The 13,610-nt window shown below is 36.3% G+C and overlaps 2 protein-coding genes across 2 annotated transcripts; one reads left to right on the forward strand and one right to left on the reverse strand.

Annotated features, from left to right (window-relative positions):
• Positions 1–1,130: 1,130 nt before the first annotated feature.
• Positions 1,131–6,739, forward strand: LOC133868717 (glycolate oxidase-like). Its single transcript, XM_062305697.1, has 12 exons — positions 1,131–1,282; positions 2,267–2,440; positions 2,717–2,841; positions 3,626–3,672; positions 3,823–3,900; positions 4,390–4,514; positions 4,983–5,049; positions 5,155–5,217; positions 5,298–5,367; positions 5,495–5,595; positions 6,039–6,143; positions 6,357–6,739. The coding sequence occupies exons 2-12, from the start codon at positions 2,304–2,306 to the stop codon at positions 6,540–6,542; spliced, it is 1,104 nt and encodes a 367-aa protein (XP_062161681.1). The 5' UTR covers positions 1,131–1,282; positions 2,267–2,303; the 3' UTR covers positions 6,543–6,739.
• A 958-nt stretch (positions 6,740–7,697) lies between these two features.
• Positions 7,698–12,856, reverse strand: LOC133869781 (probable disease resistance protein At4g27220). The gene is made up of 3 exons (XM_062306852.1): positions 12,263–12,856; positions 8,080–11,287; positions 7,698–7,996 (listed from the first exon to the last, which is right to left on the reverse strand). The coding sequence occupies exon 2, from the start codon at positions 11,280–11,282 to the stop codon at positions 8,376–8,378; it is 2,907 nt and encodes a 968-aa protein (XP_062162836.1). The 5' UTR covers positions 11,283–11,287; positions 12,263–12,856; the 3' UTR covers positions 7,698–7,996; positions 8,080–8,375.
• Positions 12,857–13,610: the final 754 nt, after the last annotated feature.

Here is a 13,610-nt window from a genome sequence, read left to right on the forward strand (position 1 = left end):
TGAACTACCATCATCTTCCAACATGCCCCCATATAAAACGGCGCATGACCCGTTGACCGTTTATTTTAACCCCTTTGACTGACGGAAGGGGGGAAAATGATTGTCTTTGGTAGTTGAATGCTCTATTTTGGTCGAGTTGGTAGTTCATGTGGGCATTGCGCATTTTTTGGTAGTTCATGGGGAAAAAAGTAATTACCTCAAAAAATATTTTTGCTATGGATTTTTCAAAGAGAAATGGATTTCTTCGACGCAGCAACCTTGAATGGAACTAGGCTTCTTTGCATCTACTCGGATTGAAAAATGATTATAGTACCATTTTTAATATAATTTTTTTTTATTAAATTAAATATTAAATTTGTTTTCTTATACGTGAATTCTACATGTTCAATAGTTAATTTGAAAAAAAAAAAAATTGTTAAAATTGTACAAGAGTTATACAAATTGTAATCGTATCATGAGAATTTAATCCAAAGATCATTGCCTATTATTGATAATTAATATTGCCGGTAGTTTTTTTGCCAGTTTGGAATTTGCCCACACTCTAGAGTCTAGAATATGAAGCTTTATAATTTTTATGGACAAAAAAAAAATAATAATAAAAGAAGAAAAAGGAGAGATTCTCTTACCATGCATGTACGAAGACATTATATCAACTCAGGCATTTTTTATATCAAATGGTGTGAGAAATGTTACATAACAAAAATGTGACATGATATTGAGGTAGTCAAATTTTTTTTTTCCTTTCAAAATATTTTTTCTTCACTTTTAAATAAACGTTTTTTTTTTTCTTCACTAAATCAAAAGACAATTTTTTGACTTAAAACTTTTTTATAACATAAAATATAAGAACTTGATGAAAATATATTCAATTTTCAATAATAACACGTCACATTTTTAATAATTAAATAATATTTTTTATTCCGTTTGATGCAAAAATGGCTTGAATCACATCATTTAGAACAACGGAGCCTTAATTTCTGCCTATTCTTTGTGTAATACTATTTCGTGGTCCCAAAGCAATAATTGTGTTAATTTGGACCGCAGACAAAATGGAGATATTGGGGGATCCTCAACAAAAACGATTTGCATAAGGTAATAATGCATGAGTTTCTTCTACTGCATGATGCTTACTTTTCTCTATATTTTTCTCTCTTTCTTCTTCCTACACTACATGTTTTCTTTTGCATTGCTTACACATTCACTCTCTCTCTCTCTAACGTTATCTGTAGCAGCTCTTCTCTTTAGGATCCTTCCATTCATTCATTCTTCTGAGGAGCCCAAGGTTTGTTCTTTGCTTCACCTTTGTTCTGTCTTGAGTCTTCTTTCACTTGGGTTTTCACTGCATGATACTTACTTTGTGTTTATAAGATTATTTCCATCTGGGTTTTGATCAGAATTATGAGTGAGATGGAGTAGTCATGGTTTTATCTTTTTATATTGAAACGGGTCGTGACTGATTTTTAAAACCAGTTTTTGTTTTAGTTCATTTATTCTAGTTTCTAGAGATTGCAAGTTGTCTGTTTGAGCTTTTTCCTCAGGTAGAATGATATCAGAATTTGTGGTTTGCGTATATTGTGATTTAAGACTTCAGTATCGGATTCTGTTCGGTTTATTTGGTTTTGGAGGAACTGATTGCGTTCAGTTTAATTGTAGTTTTTGTTACTGGGGCTAATCGGTCTATTGCGTCTATGGTATTAGTCTTATGGTGTTGATTTAGTAAAACTTATTCTCGCGCCCTTACTAGTAACCTAGGAGTTCAATCCTATTGGGATTGGGGAGTTCATTACCAATAAAAAATAATAATAGAAGGATCCTGAAGATGAAGTGGGCTTCACAAAATCTCCTTTTAAAAGCATAGCAAGTAGGAGCATCCTGCTTTTCTTGTTACGGGGACTGATGATTGATGAATTTTGAAAAGGACGACTGTAAAAATGGTGGTGGAAACTCTGTAAGTGCTATTGCAGGGGACGTAACCCTGTTTATCTGTGGAGAGTGAAGTTCTTTCAATTTTGACTGCATTACTTTTTGCAGAATTTGTTCTATGAATTTTACTATTAATACTAGAATGTTCTATAGAATCTAAATTTTGTAGATTTAGATATACTGCATAATTTTATTTTTTATTTGATAGAGAGTGCTGTCACTATCTAAGCTTGTGCTTCTGAGTTCTGACTTAATTATTTGCTCTATGTTGTTGTTTCAATTCACTGAATTTGAAAAGAATTTATTATGAGGTGTGACTTTTTAGTTTTAAAACCATTTTCAGAATATTCTGGGGATAGCATAAACAATCTTTTGGAAAGATGGAGATTACTAATGTTTCCGAGTATGAGGCAATTGCAAAGGAGAAATTACCAAAGATGGTTTTTGACTACTATGCATCAGGCGCAGAGGACCAATGGACTCTGAAGGAGAACCGAAATGCGTTCTCAAGGATTTTGTAAGCCATTCTCTTGACAGTGACCCCAAAAGTAGTTTTTTTTGGTCTAGTCTGTTGATTTGTTTTTCTTTTCTTTCCCTGGTAAGCCATGCTTTTGCTTTGATGTCTATCTTGTACTTGCGTTTTTCCTTTTTCTTTTTTTTTTTTCCCCTGAAGAGAAATTTGAGTTCATCCTTTTTCCAATTGTAGCATATGTTGCATATTTTGTTATTTCTCTACCTCAAGTTTGTTGTTGGATCTCTTCAATCACAATTTATGTTTGTTTACTGAAAATAGGTTTCGACCTCGTATTCTTATTGATGTGAGCAAGATAGACATGACCACAACTGTTTTGGGCTTCAAAATCTCAATGCCCATTATGATTGCTCCGACTGCCATGCAGAAGATGGCTCACCCTGAAGGTACATACCTGTGCCCCTCTCCAGGAACGTTAAAGAAAAAGGTTCATAAGAGGTTGCTCAGAATTATATCCTGTACTTTACATCTCCAAAATTGCCTTTGCAACTTCACTTTTAAGAAGAGGATCCTAATACAATAGATTTTATCCTCTGCTCTCATCTTTTCTTTTCCTTTTCCTTTTTGTTTTTGTTGGCGATTGTTCGGATTGCCTAACACATCTGTCTTATAAGTACATACTATACTGTACCTCTTAGATACTAATAGTTCCAAAGTTATATGGTATGCATTCATTTATTTGCAAAAGATGTGAAATAGGAAAAAATAAAAATAAAACAATTTTGCCCTAAATGAAATTAAACGGTCCTATAATGCAGTTGGAAGTTATTTCACTAATATCTGCTTTTGATTATCTCTATTAGCCTATTATGGATCTCTTATTTCAAATAGAAGGTCAAAGTGTTGTAACTCTGAATCAGCATTCTTTTTTCTTTTTCTTTTTCTTTTTCTTTTTTTTTGGGTGGGGGTTGCAACCACATGGCCCTTTTAACATTTTGCATTGGAATGGTGTAGCTGCGCTTTCTAGGAACTTGTCTTTTTTTTTTTTTTTTAGTGTAGAATGCATTAGAATTCTAAAGAGATTATAAGGATCTTTCGCACATTGATGTGGTTGGGTGGGTTGATGTGTAACCTCCCTAGTGTCTATTGGACAAGTTTTTCTTTATTACTTTTTCCAAAAAAAAAGAACTAGGATTTTGGGCTGAACTCAATAAAGTAACTCTCATGCAGGAGAGTATGCAACTGCAAGAGCAGCATCCGCAGCTGGCACTATTATGGTATGGTTTCTCACCAAGTTTCTTCAAGTTCTTTGTCTAAATTGAACCTAATATTTTTTTTGCAATTCCCTCATAGTTTTGTCTTTGATGTATTGAGATCAATATTTACATGTCTGTCATATTCAATTTATGCATGATTGGTTGTTTAAGACGCTTTCCTCTTGGGCTACTTCCAGTGTTGAAGAGGTCGCTTCAACAGGACCTGGCATTCGCTTCTTCCAACTCTATGTGAGTGAGAGATAATCCCTCACCTTTCTTATTAATCCTTTTGCTAAAATTGCTACTTTTCTTTCTGTGATTGATCTTGGCCTAAATATCATAAAAGATTTATTATGCAAACCTTATAGTTCAGAAAGTCAGATTTAATGGCATATGAATGAAGATAGAATAGTGCATGAATGCCCCTATATTCTCCCATCCGCTCTGGGGCTGTTAACTTCTATCTTTCTTGCTTATTGATACATATTTCTTTTCTGATAAATGTTGTGAGTTTTCTGTTTCATTGCTGATACTTCCCTGTAAATTTCATAATGGTTTCAAAATACAAGTTCTCTATGTTCCAATATAGTGGCCCTCTGACTATTTTTGAAGAGATCACGATGAAAATGCCTTTCTACTTTCTACTTTTGAAGTCATCAATGTTTATTAAGTCATGAAGTGTATAACTTAAGACAGGAATGTGGTGTATAAACATTGATTGCTCTGCTTATTCTTCAGGTGCTTAAAGACAGGAATATGGTTGCACAGCTTGTAAGGAGAGCTGAAAGGGCTGGTTTCAAGGCAATTGCCCTTACCGTGGACACTCCATGGCTCGGCCGCAGGGAGGCTGATATCAAGAACCGGTTAGTGTTCATTCAAAAATACAATTGGGAAATAAAGAAATTGAAGACTGTTAAATCACCACTTATCCCAAAAGTTTAAGTTGATTGGAAAAAGTGAATTTAATCATTTAATTAATATTGTAACACTCTACTCACATGTGGGTTTAAACTCCCTCTATAAGTAGACTCAACTCTTCGAATATTTAACTGCAAATGATGGTAAATTGTGGAGTCAGGATTCGAATTAAAGACTTTTTCTCTGATACCATATTAAATCACTACTTATTCCAAAAGTTTAAGCTGATAAGAATGAATGAATTTAACCATTTAATTAATATTTTAAGGAAAAAAAATATGTATAATAGTTAGCTAGCTTGTCCCATTATTTATGATACAATAACTAATTCTCCTGTCGAAGTTACAAAAAAAATTAAACCACAAGTTTGCTGTGTCATAAGAAACTTAATTTTTTGATGGCTTTTTCTACAGATTTGTTTTGCCACCATATTTGACATTGAAAAACTTTGAGGGATTGGATCTTGGAAAGATGGATAAGGTTGGTGACCTATATGACTTTTTAATATCAAACAAATAATTTTCCTTTTATATACATTTTTATATATTTTATTTTTCCATGATCATGCATGGGGTTAACCTGCAGACCAATGAATCTGGACTAGCTTCATATGTTGCTGGGCAAATTGACCGGTCTCTCAGCTGGAAGGTAAGATGGCTGTTTATACGTAGGATTTCTACTATCTGACAGGAGTGATATTTTAAATAACTTCTCATTTATTTGGACAGGATGTGAAGTGGCTTCAGACAATCACTCAGTTACCAATTCTTGTGAAGGGTGTACTTACTGCTGAGGATAGTATGTAAACTGAATCCCCCCCTCCCCCCGCAAAAAAAAAAAAAAAAAAAAAAAAAAGGAAATAAAATTCTAGTAAAAATTTCCAAAAATCTTCTAATTTTGCCCCATATCTTGTGCTACAATACAGCAAGGCTAGCCATACAAGCTGGAGCTGCAGGAATCATCGTGTCCAATCATGGAGCTCGCCAACTTGATTACGTCCCTGCCACTATTATGGCTTTGGAAGAGGTACATTGTTTTTTTTTTTTGGCATCGGCATGATTTTTCACCCTTTCAATTTTCCATCATGAGTTACAAACATATTTAATCATTAAGAGTAGGTGATCCAATTTTATGATGCTTAGTTCTGTAATTCAAAAATTGTTTGTTTTTAGATGTATTTCTCACATGTGCCCTGAAGTTGAATACTAGAATTGTAACATTTGCTTCCTTTATAGTCACTATCAAATGTTTTCCAAACTATTCATAAATCTGTTCAGAGATTTTGTTGTCACTGATTGGTGAGCTGTTGAAAACTTTTTGTTGTTTATATTCCTGAATTCTTATCATTCTCCATGCTTAGTTTTTCGCTTACCGTGATATTGTCCGTATGGCAGATTTGTTTTTTTCTTTTCCTGAGGTTGCATTCATTTGAAGCTGACCTTTGTTATGTTCTGATTGGGATGACTTAGGTCGTCAAAGCTGCACAAGGCCGACTTCCTGTTTTTCTGGATGGTGGAGTCCGGCGAGGGACAGATGTCTTTAAAGCATTGGCTCTCGGAGCATCTGGGATATTTGTGAGTAAATAATAGCTTCATGGAAATTATAGTTGCACATAATGATCAATGAGATTATTTCTACTTGCCTCCTGTTTTGAAAGTATCAAGATCTTAGTAGTATACGTTTGGAAGCAGGTGAATTTTTCCTGGAAATTTGCTAGAATTAATGATATGAGAAATGGTCTTGCTTAGCTACTTGTCCATCCATTTGATCCTTCAATCCTTTTTCAGTTTGGAAGACCTGTGTTGTACTCTTTGGCTGCTGAAGGTGAGGCCGGCGTGCGAAAAGTACTTCAGATGCTTCGTGATGAGTTTGAATTAACAATGGCTTTAAGCGGTTGCCGCTCACTCAAAGAGATTACCCGTGACCACATTGTGACTGAATGGGACCGTCCTCATATTGCACCCAGGTTGTAAGATGATGGTGCTGCTGGTGGGAGGTATAAGTTTCAGAAACCTGTATACCATCAGAATAACCTACCCGAGTCCCCACTTGTGATTCAAAAGATATATTTGAAGAGTTCAAACTTCTGTAATGACATCTTTATGGTAATTTTCATATATGGCTGAGCTACTTTTGCATATTCTCTTAACCAGGATACTGTTTTGATTTATTATTGTGCATAACCTCTGCTGAGATTATTAGACTAAAAAAACTATACTCGAGCCGACTAAAAAACTCTCTCAAATCTATAGGAGTGTCCGTTTGGTTCTTTGAGGGCTCGGAAGTTTCCTTTCTCCTTTACTTTTTTTTCGTTTTTCTTTAATTTTCATATTGGGCCTTGTTTATCCTTAAGCAACACCAAATTCTGCAGGAAAATCTCATAATATGGTTAGAGGTTCAAGTTATAGCTTAAACATGCTTCGTCCAGCAGAGGCTTATATACATCCCTTTAAATCCTGGATCGAAATTGGTAATGGGAGACATAAACTCCTAGCCATGCATTGGTTGAGAACGAGAATCCAAACACAACGTTAATGGCGGCACTTAATGCCCTGCAGATGCAGTGCCATAGTTGCAGAATAATTTCGTGTGGGGAAGAACTTGTCTATCAGTAATTGGTGACTCTTAAAAGCCTCGATTGGGTGTGTGATTTTCTTGTATTGTATTCTACTATTCTTTATCATACTCAAAATTGTGAATATCGAGAAAATTTGTTTATTTTTTTAAAATTATGTTTGGATGGTTTAAAGAACGTGAAATAAAATTAGAAAAAGTTGATAAAATTTTAGTAGAATTTGAATTTTAAAAAATACACCCAAACATGTTTCCCAAAAATAATAATCAAAAAACGTGGGTTACCCTATTTACGTTTAACAGGATCTAAAACCTGAAAATTTTAAATCAAGAGGGGACAATTTAACATAAGGTTTCTTCAGTTTAGGTGGTCGTGCCTTAAATTGTTTGTTTTCAATTGAACGAAGCAAGCAGTACCCAATCAACTGTTTTATTTCAGCTTCAAAATTCAGTATGCATCAAATTTTAAATTTACTTGTAATATTTAAGAATGGTGATCACTCATATTTACCCAAATAAAATATCGGATTTCATACTCCAATTTCAAACTGCATATGTATACTTTTCTTTAAAAAGATAAAAATTGAATTAAAGAAATAAAAAAATGGACTTATTGCCCAAAATGAGCTGGTCTAATTAAAACAAACAACAACTAGCTAGTCAAATGATTCAGAACAAAATTTAGCCTTAAACCTCTAAAAGATAGAAGGAACCTTCATTCATCCAAAAAAAAAAAAAAAAAAAAGATAAAAGGAACCATTATTCTCACACAAATTTTTACTGTAACAGGTCAAGCTTCAAACCTTCACCTTTAGAGAGACACCAGTATCCTTAAAAAACCTGTGTATCATCCCTGCAGCCCAACAACACAAAAAAGATTGTCAGCCTACAGACCATGAGAACCCTGACTTGCAAGTAAAAATAGTACACTACTACCTTGCTTGCTTTTCTTCGAGTGTAATCTAACAAGAATACCGAGCTCTCCCTTTTGTGAAGAAAATGAGTGGTGAAATGCAATCTAGCATTGCCTTCCCAATTGGTCTTAGTGTGGTGACCAACACAGCATAGGAAAGTTGCTTGTTGATAGAGGCAGTCTCAAACTCACGTGGAAAGTTAGAAGCCATAGCATTTGAGAGATACGCAATGCTGCTTTGCCACGAATCAACATCAAGTCATTGTTGAATGCAACTTGCATATTCACCAAAAAGCCTGACGATGGGGTGCCTTGTGAATCATTTATCTTCAATGAAGAAGGGTTGCAAAAGATTCTTACAACCAGTCTCATCGCAGTACAACTCATCCCACCACTTTTGGCTTCCCCCAATGCGTTTGAGAGAGAAAGGCAAGTTGGCCATTGAAAACGGCAGCTTCTTTAGCTTCTCACAGTCCCATACATCAACGGATTCTAATGAATTACAAACTAGTGCCCTTTTAGAGATGGTTTTCAATTCAGGTAAAGAAGATAAGTATATGACATGCAGCCTTGGAATCATTAAAGGAGGCAATACATTGCTATGTACTCCACTGGTTTCCTCCCCTTCTATTATGTCCTCTACTGAATGACAATTCCACACCTCGACCTCTTCAAGATTTTGGAGGCTCTGTAACAACCCAAATGTGAATATGTACTTGAGTCTATTACAGCTATCAATATGCAGAGTCTTTAACTTTGAGAATACACTATCAACCACAGTTCCATTACAAATGGCGTTTACGTTAAGCAGCTTTCGGAGGATCAATTTCTCCAGGCTAGGAAAATAATTTTCATCTGCCATTATGATGTACTCTAACCCACTACAACTGGAGATGTAACACTGTTTTAGACTATCCAAATTCGATATGCTTGACAGTTTGGATAGAATATCGATGTCATGACAACCCTGTAATGCCAACTCTTGAGTGTTGTCTGGGATCTCGATTGAACTCCCATTTGTAACGATGTTACAGCCTTGAACTGCTACACTAAAAGTTCCTTTGGAAATAGGTAAAAGGCCTGACAAAAGTCCTATTCCAATGCGGTAGCTTTTCAGCCCCCGCCAATGTCCAGATCTCACATAGTTGTTGAAGCTGTATTGATCCTCAAAGGAAAGACCAAGATCAATTAGTTGTGAGGAGTTAGTGATTTCTGAAAAATCTGCTCCTTCCCCTTCTCCTTGTGTACTCAATGACCATCTCCATTTGCTTTTAAACATCGATAGGTTTTCTAGACGAGACATGTTTGCTATAACCCCTGCAGGAAACATCTTTAATTCTTCCGTATAAGAAAGATCAAGACGCCTGAGATTTACCAAGCCTTCAATACCACATGGCAACTGTTCGATTAGAGTAGACGACAGGTCCAACACTCTCAGCTCTTTCAGGGTTGCTAGTGAAGGTAACGTTTCAAGCTCACAAAGACGTAATAGGAGTCCACGGAGATTCCGTAAAGTGGAAAGTGTAACTGGGAGTGACTTAATTTTGGAACCAGATAGATCAAGTACTCTAAGATTATGCATGTTCAACAAGAATAAATCAGGGATGCCCTTTGAGAGGGGGTTCTGTTGCAGGAGCAAAGTTGATAAATTCATGCTAGTGGAGTGATCTGGAAGAGCGTCAATGTTATTTTCCATTAGGGAGACCCTCTCTACATCTTCCATCCATGTCGTTGGCAATGTTTTCAATCCAACACCAGCTTTGACCATAAACCGAGGACTCACCCTTGTGATTCTAATTGCTAAATCCCTCACCAAATCATGCATTCTTACATACCCTGTCCCGATACCCTCCAGCAGGCAAGCGTCTTTCAGTTCCTTAAGTAATGCATGGCCTTTGTTGATCTCATGCTCCCTATCCCAGACTTCATCTATCAAACCTTCTAACATCCAGTACTCGATCAGCTCCTCAACATCAATTTTGTAGTTCTCAGGAAACAACGCACAGTACAAAAAGCAAGCCCGAACCTTGTCATTTTTTAAGTGGTTATAGCTAAATTTCAGACGTGCAAAAACATCTTCTTCCATGCCTTCAATTTCTGCTCTTGTGCTTTTCAATTCTTCCAATGCATTTTTCCAAACTCTCACATCATTGGTTTTCCTCATGGCTCGTCCAACAGTGATGATTGCAAGTGGCAAGCGACCACATTCTTCAATAATCAGCTTTGCTGTGGATTCTATTGCAGGAGAAAGAAATTCATCCATACATGCTTTATCAATGAACAAATTCCAGGCTTCCTGCTGAGAAAATACATCCACTTTGATTTCCCTATGTGTCTCCATGCCCCGACAGACTTCCATGAGTCGAGTAATGAATACTAACTTACAACCATTATCTTTATTTGGTTGTGGAATCCCCACCTCTTCTAAGAGAAACTTACTCCATAAATCATCTATGATTAGTGTAAATTTTTTCATTCTCTGCAAATGTTCAAATAATAGGGTTGATCTCCTCGTCACATTTTCAACGTAAGAGAGATCCAAGTGTGCTGCATTTGCTATGTCAATTTGTAATTTTTCCAAGTCAAAGACTTTTGATGAAGTCACCCAAAAAACATTATCAAATATCTGGGCATCATTGAGTAGATTATTGACATGCATCATGATAGTTGTCTTTCCAACACCACCCATTCCATAAACACCTATCCTACTGATATTGTCATCAATCAGACATTCCCAAATCTCATGCAAAACCTTCCTCGGTATTGTTTCACCTATTATTCCTGTTGCTGGCATAAAATTTCCTCCATTTGGCAATAAATCAACGAATAAGCCATTTGGAAATACTCCTGTTCCTTGAAGCTCAGCCACGTCTTTAATCTTTTGTACAAGACGCTTTCCTAACTTATAACGTGAACAACAATTAGGAAAACAGCCGTTCATGCATCTTCCTTTAATGCTGATTTCATTTTCTAAGCTACTCACTTCATTATTTACTTTTTCCACATGTTTGAGCCACAATTGTGCCTCACTTTTTGGCTTCTTATTCAAGTATGCTATTCCCGTATCCATCTCCATTTTAATGTCATTTGCTTGACCATTTAGTCCTTCAATATTGACATGAAGTGCCTCTAGGCGCTTCTGAACATTTCTGAAATAAGAGAACTGTTTGGCAACAGGCGCCCATGATGAATTAAGTAGTGAAATGATAATCCCACCAATATCCATGGTCACTGCTTGAAGTAAAATGGGGAAAAGAGTGAGTGACAAGGAGGAAGGAACAAGAAGAATCAATGTCACAAACTTGTGATCAAGTAGAAAATAAAAACAAAAGAAAATAGCTGTGTATGACAACATATCTCACAAATTTTAATGCTTATGATGTATACAATGTAATCTTATTCCAAATAATATGCTTGCTAACTTCTATAATTCCAAGTAGTATGTGTGGAAAGTTTCAAGGAAATGCTACTCTAGGTAAAGAGGTAGTGAAGAAGTTCCCTAATGGATCACCCCTTACACTTTATGGCACTCAAGTCTCAAGAGTGGAGTTCCTCAAACCTGAAGGCCCCACTAAAGAGAAGGATGAGCTTTCCATCCTTTAGCAGATAAGGTAAAAGTTTGCGTTCAATTCCTATGCCTAAGAATAAGGTTAAAAAAGGTCTAGTTTCTGTTAGAAGTCGCAGGACAAGGAGACTCAATCCTAAATACCAGCACTGATGGGAGAATCATAAGATAAGGTTTGCTTATCTTAATCCTTGGGCTTGGTTATCTTAATCCTTAGTTGTTGTCTTTGGATTGTTTTTGTTACCAGTTATTGTTTAAATTCAAATAAGCTAGCATCATTGTTATCCCTTAGTTTTCAAAGAGGCAGTAGAATAATGGATCATGTGATCCTTGTAATAAAAGAGGTCAATTAAGTCTAGGAGAGGTCATTGAGGAATTTTATCGAACATATTGTATGCGGTGAACTCCTACCCTGAGTGGAAAACCGTTTTCAATTCAACCATTTCCCTTTTTGCAACCGCAACCAATCTCAATCAAACTAACATCAACTAGAACCTATCAGTTTCTAACCTAGAGATATTCATTCATCCCAAAAAGGAAGGCTCTGAAACTATCAAAGGGAACTTGATTAGCCATGATATTGCACAGATATCAACAACAAAGAAGGCATAGATGCATGGCAAAGGACAAAGGTTTCTTACCAAAGATCTTGCAAGTTGGAATGAAATGCCGATCTGCTCCAGCAGCAGTTGACTTTTCTTAGAGCATCAGAATCAAAGTCGCTATTTCAAACCTTTCACCAAATAATAGAGAAATATCTCAAAAATCTCTCTTGTATCGAGCTCTCCATAATTTCACCAAAACAGCTCCTGTCAGAAAGTCTCTCACGCCATTCATTTTATATCATTTTATCGCACTTCTCCCGCTTCTTTCACTTTCCTCCCGCCTTCCACTTTCTGTGCATCTCTCTTTGGCGCTGTGTGATTTCTTCACTGATTGCGATTTCTTCTTTGGCGTTGTGCAATTTCAACGGCGACTCCAGCTCGCCCCTTCAACGGAGATTCCTCATCCCGCGTTCCAGCTCCGCCGTTGCTTCGGTACTGCTCTCTCTCCCTCTCTCTCTCTCCGTTGCTTGGGTGCTTGGGGTCTAGTTCAAAGGGGTATGGGGCTATGAATGGGTTTAGTTCAAAAGGGTCCGGGGTTTTCTTTTGTCCCCATTTGCAGCTTGATTACGTTGAATTTTTTGATTTGATATGTTTTAAGATTTCTGGGGTTTGACGATCTAGAGCCATCATTGTTTGGGTCTAAAATGAGTTTAATGATGTTTCTTTTATGGGTTTATGAGATTAAGTTTTATTTGTCTGTTTTGAGTAGCCTCTGTTTGGTTTGTATTGTTTGGCAACCGAGTGGAATAATTATTCCACTCGGGTTTTTTCTAAAACCCGTCCACCCGCCCGAATATCCGAATTTGACCCGAATTTTGTTTGAATTTTAAGCTGACAATTTGAGTACTGGCTGGGCCCCACGCGCAGGACAAACTGTCTCCCAAAAAGCGCGTGGGTCCCACATATAAATAATAAAATAATACAAATTTAAATAAAAAAAAATAAAAGAAATTAATTAAAAACACAAGGGGTGGCTGCCGGTTGGCAGCCACCCCTTGGGGATGGCCGCGCGGTCACCCCCGAACAGCGGGGGTGGCCGCACGGTATTTGTAAATAGAATTAGAATTCAATTCTAATTCTCAAAATTCAATACCCAAACGCTTAGTTTTTTTTTTTTTTTTTTTGGCAAGAAGAACAGAAGAAAATGTTTCTTCTTTCTCGAATGCAAGAAAAAAAAATCTGATTGAATTGGTTTTTTACTTTTGACAAAACCCATTGTTGTTTTAATGGAATAGGGATTTAAATAGGTCATAATCAAAGATTGATGACCTCTTTATGACCTCTAATCGAAGGTTAATATAATTGTTGTGCTAAATGAATTGTGCATTCTTGATTTTGGGAGGTGGATTTGTTGTTTAGATGATCGCCGGGGCATTCCTGAATC

The sequence above is a fragment of the Alnus glutinosa genome, chromosome 5 (assembly GCF_958979055.1).
Source record: "Alnus glutinosa chromosome 5, dhAlnGlut1.1, whole genome shotgun sequence".
Lineage (NCBI taxonomy): Eukaryota > Viridiplantae > Streptophyta > Magnoliopsida > Fagales > Betulaceae > Alnus > Alnus glutinosa.

Bases quoted from the DNA above. Each gene is read 5' to 3' on its own strand.
- LOC133869781 (XM_062306852.1), bottom strand. From the start codon at position 11,282: ATGGATATTGGTGGGATTATCATTTCACTACTTAATTCATCATGGGCG.
- LOC133868717 (XM_062305697.1), top strand. From the start codon at position 2,304: ATGGAGATTACTAATGTTTCCGAGTATGAGGCAATTGCAAAGGAGAAA. The intron at 2,441-2,716 runs GTAAGCCATTCT...TACTGAAAATAG, and splicing joins AATGCGTTCTCAAGGATTTT to GTTTCGACCTCGTATTCTTA. The intron at 5,596-6,038 runs GTACATTGTTTT...GGGATGACTTAG, and splicing joins CTATTATGGCTTTGGAAGAG to GTCGTCAAAGCTGCACAAGG.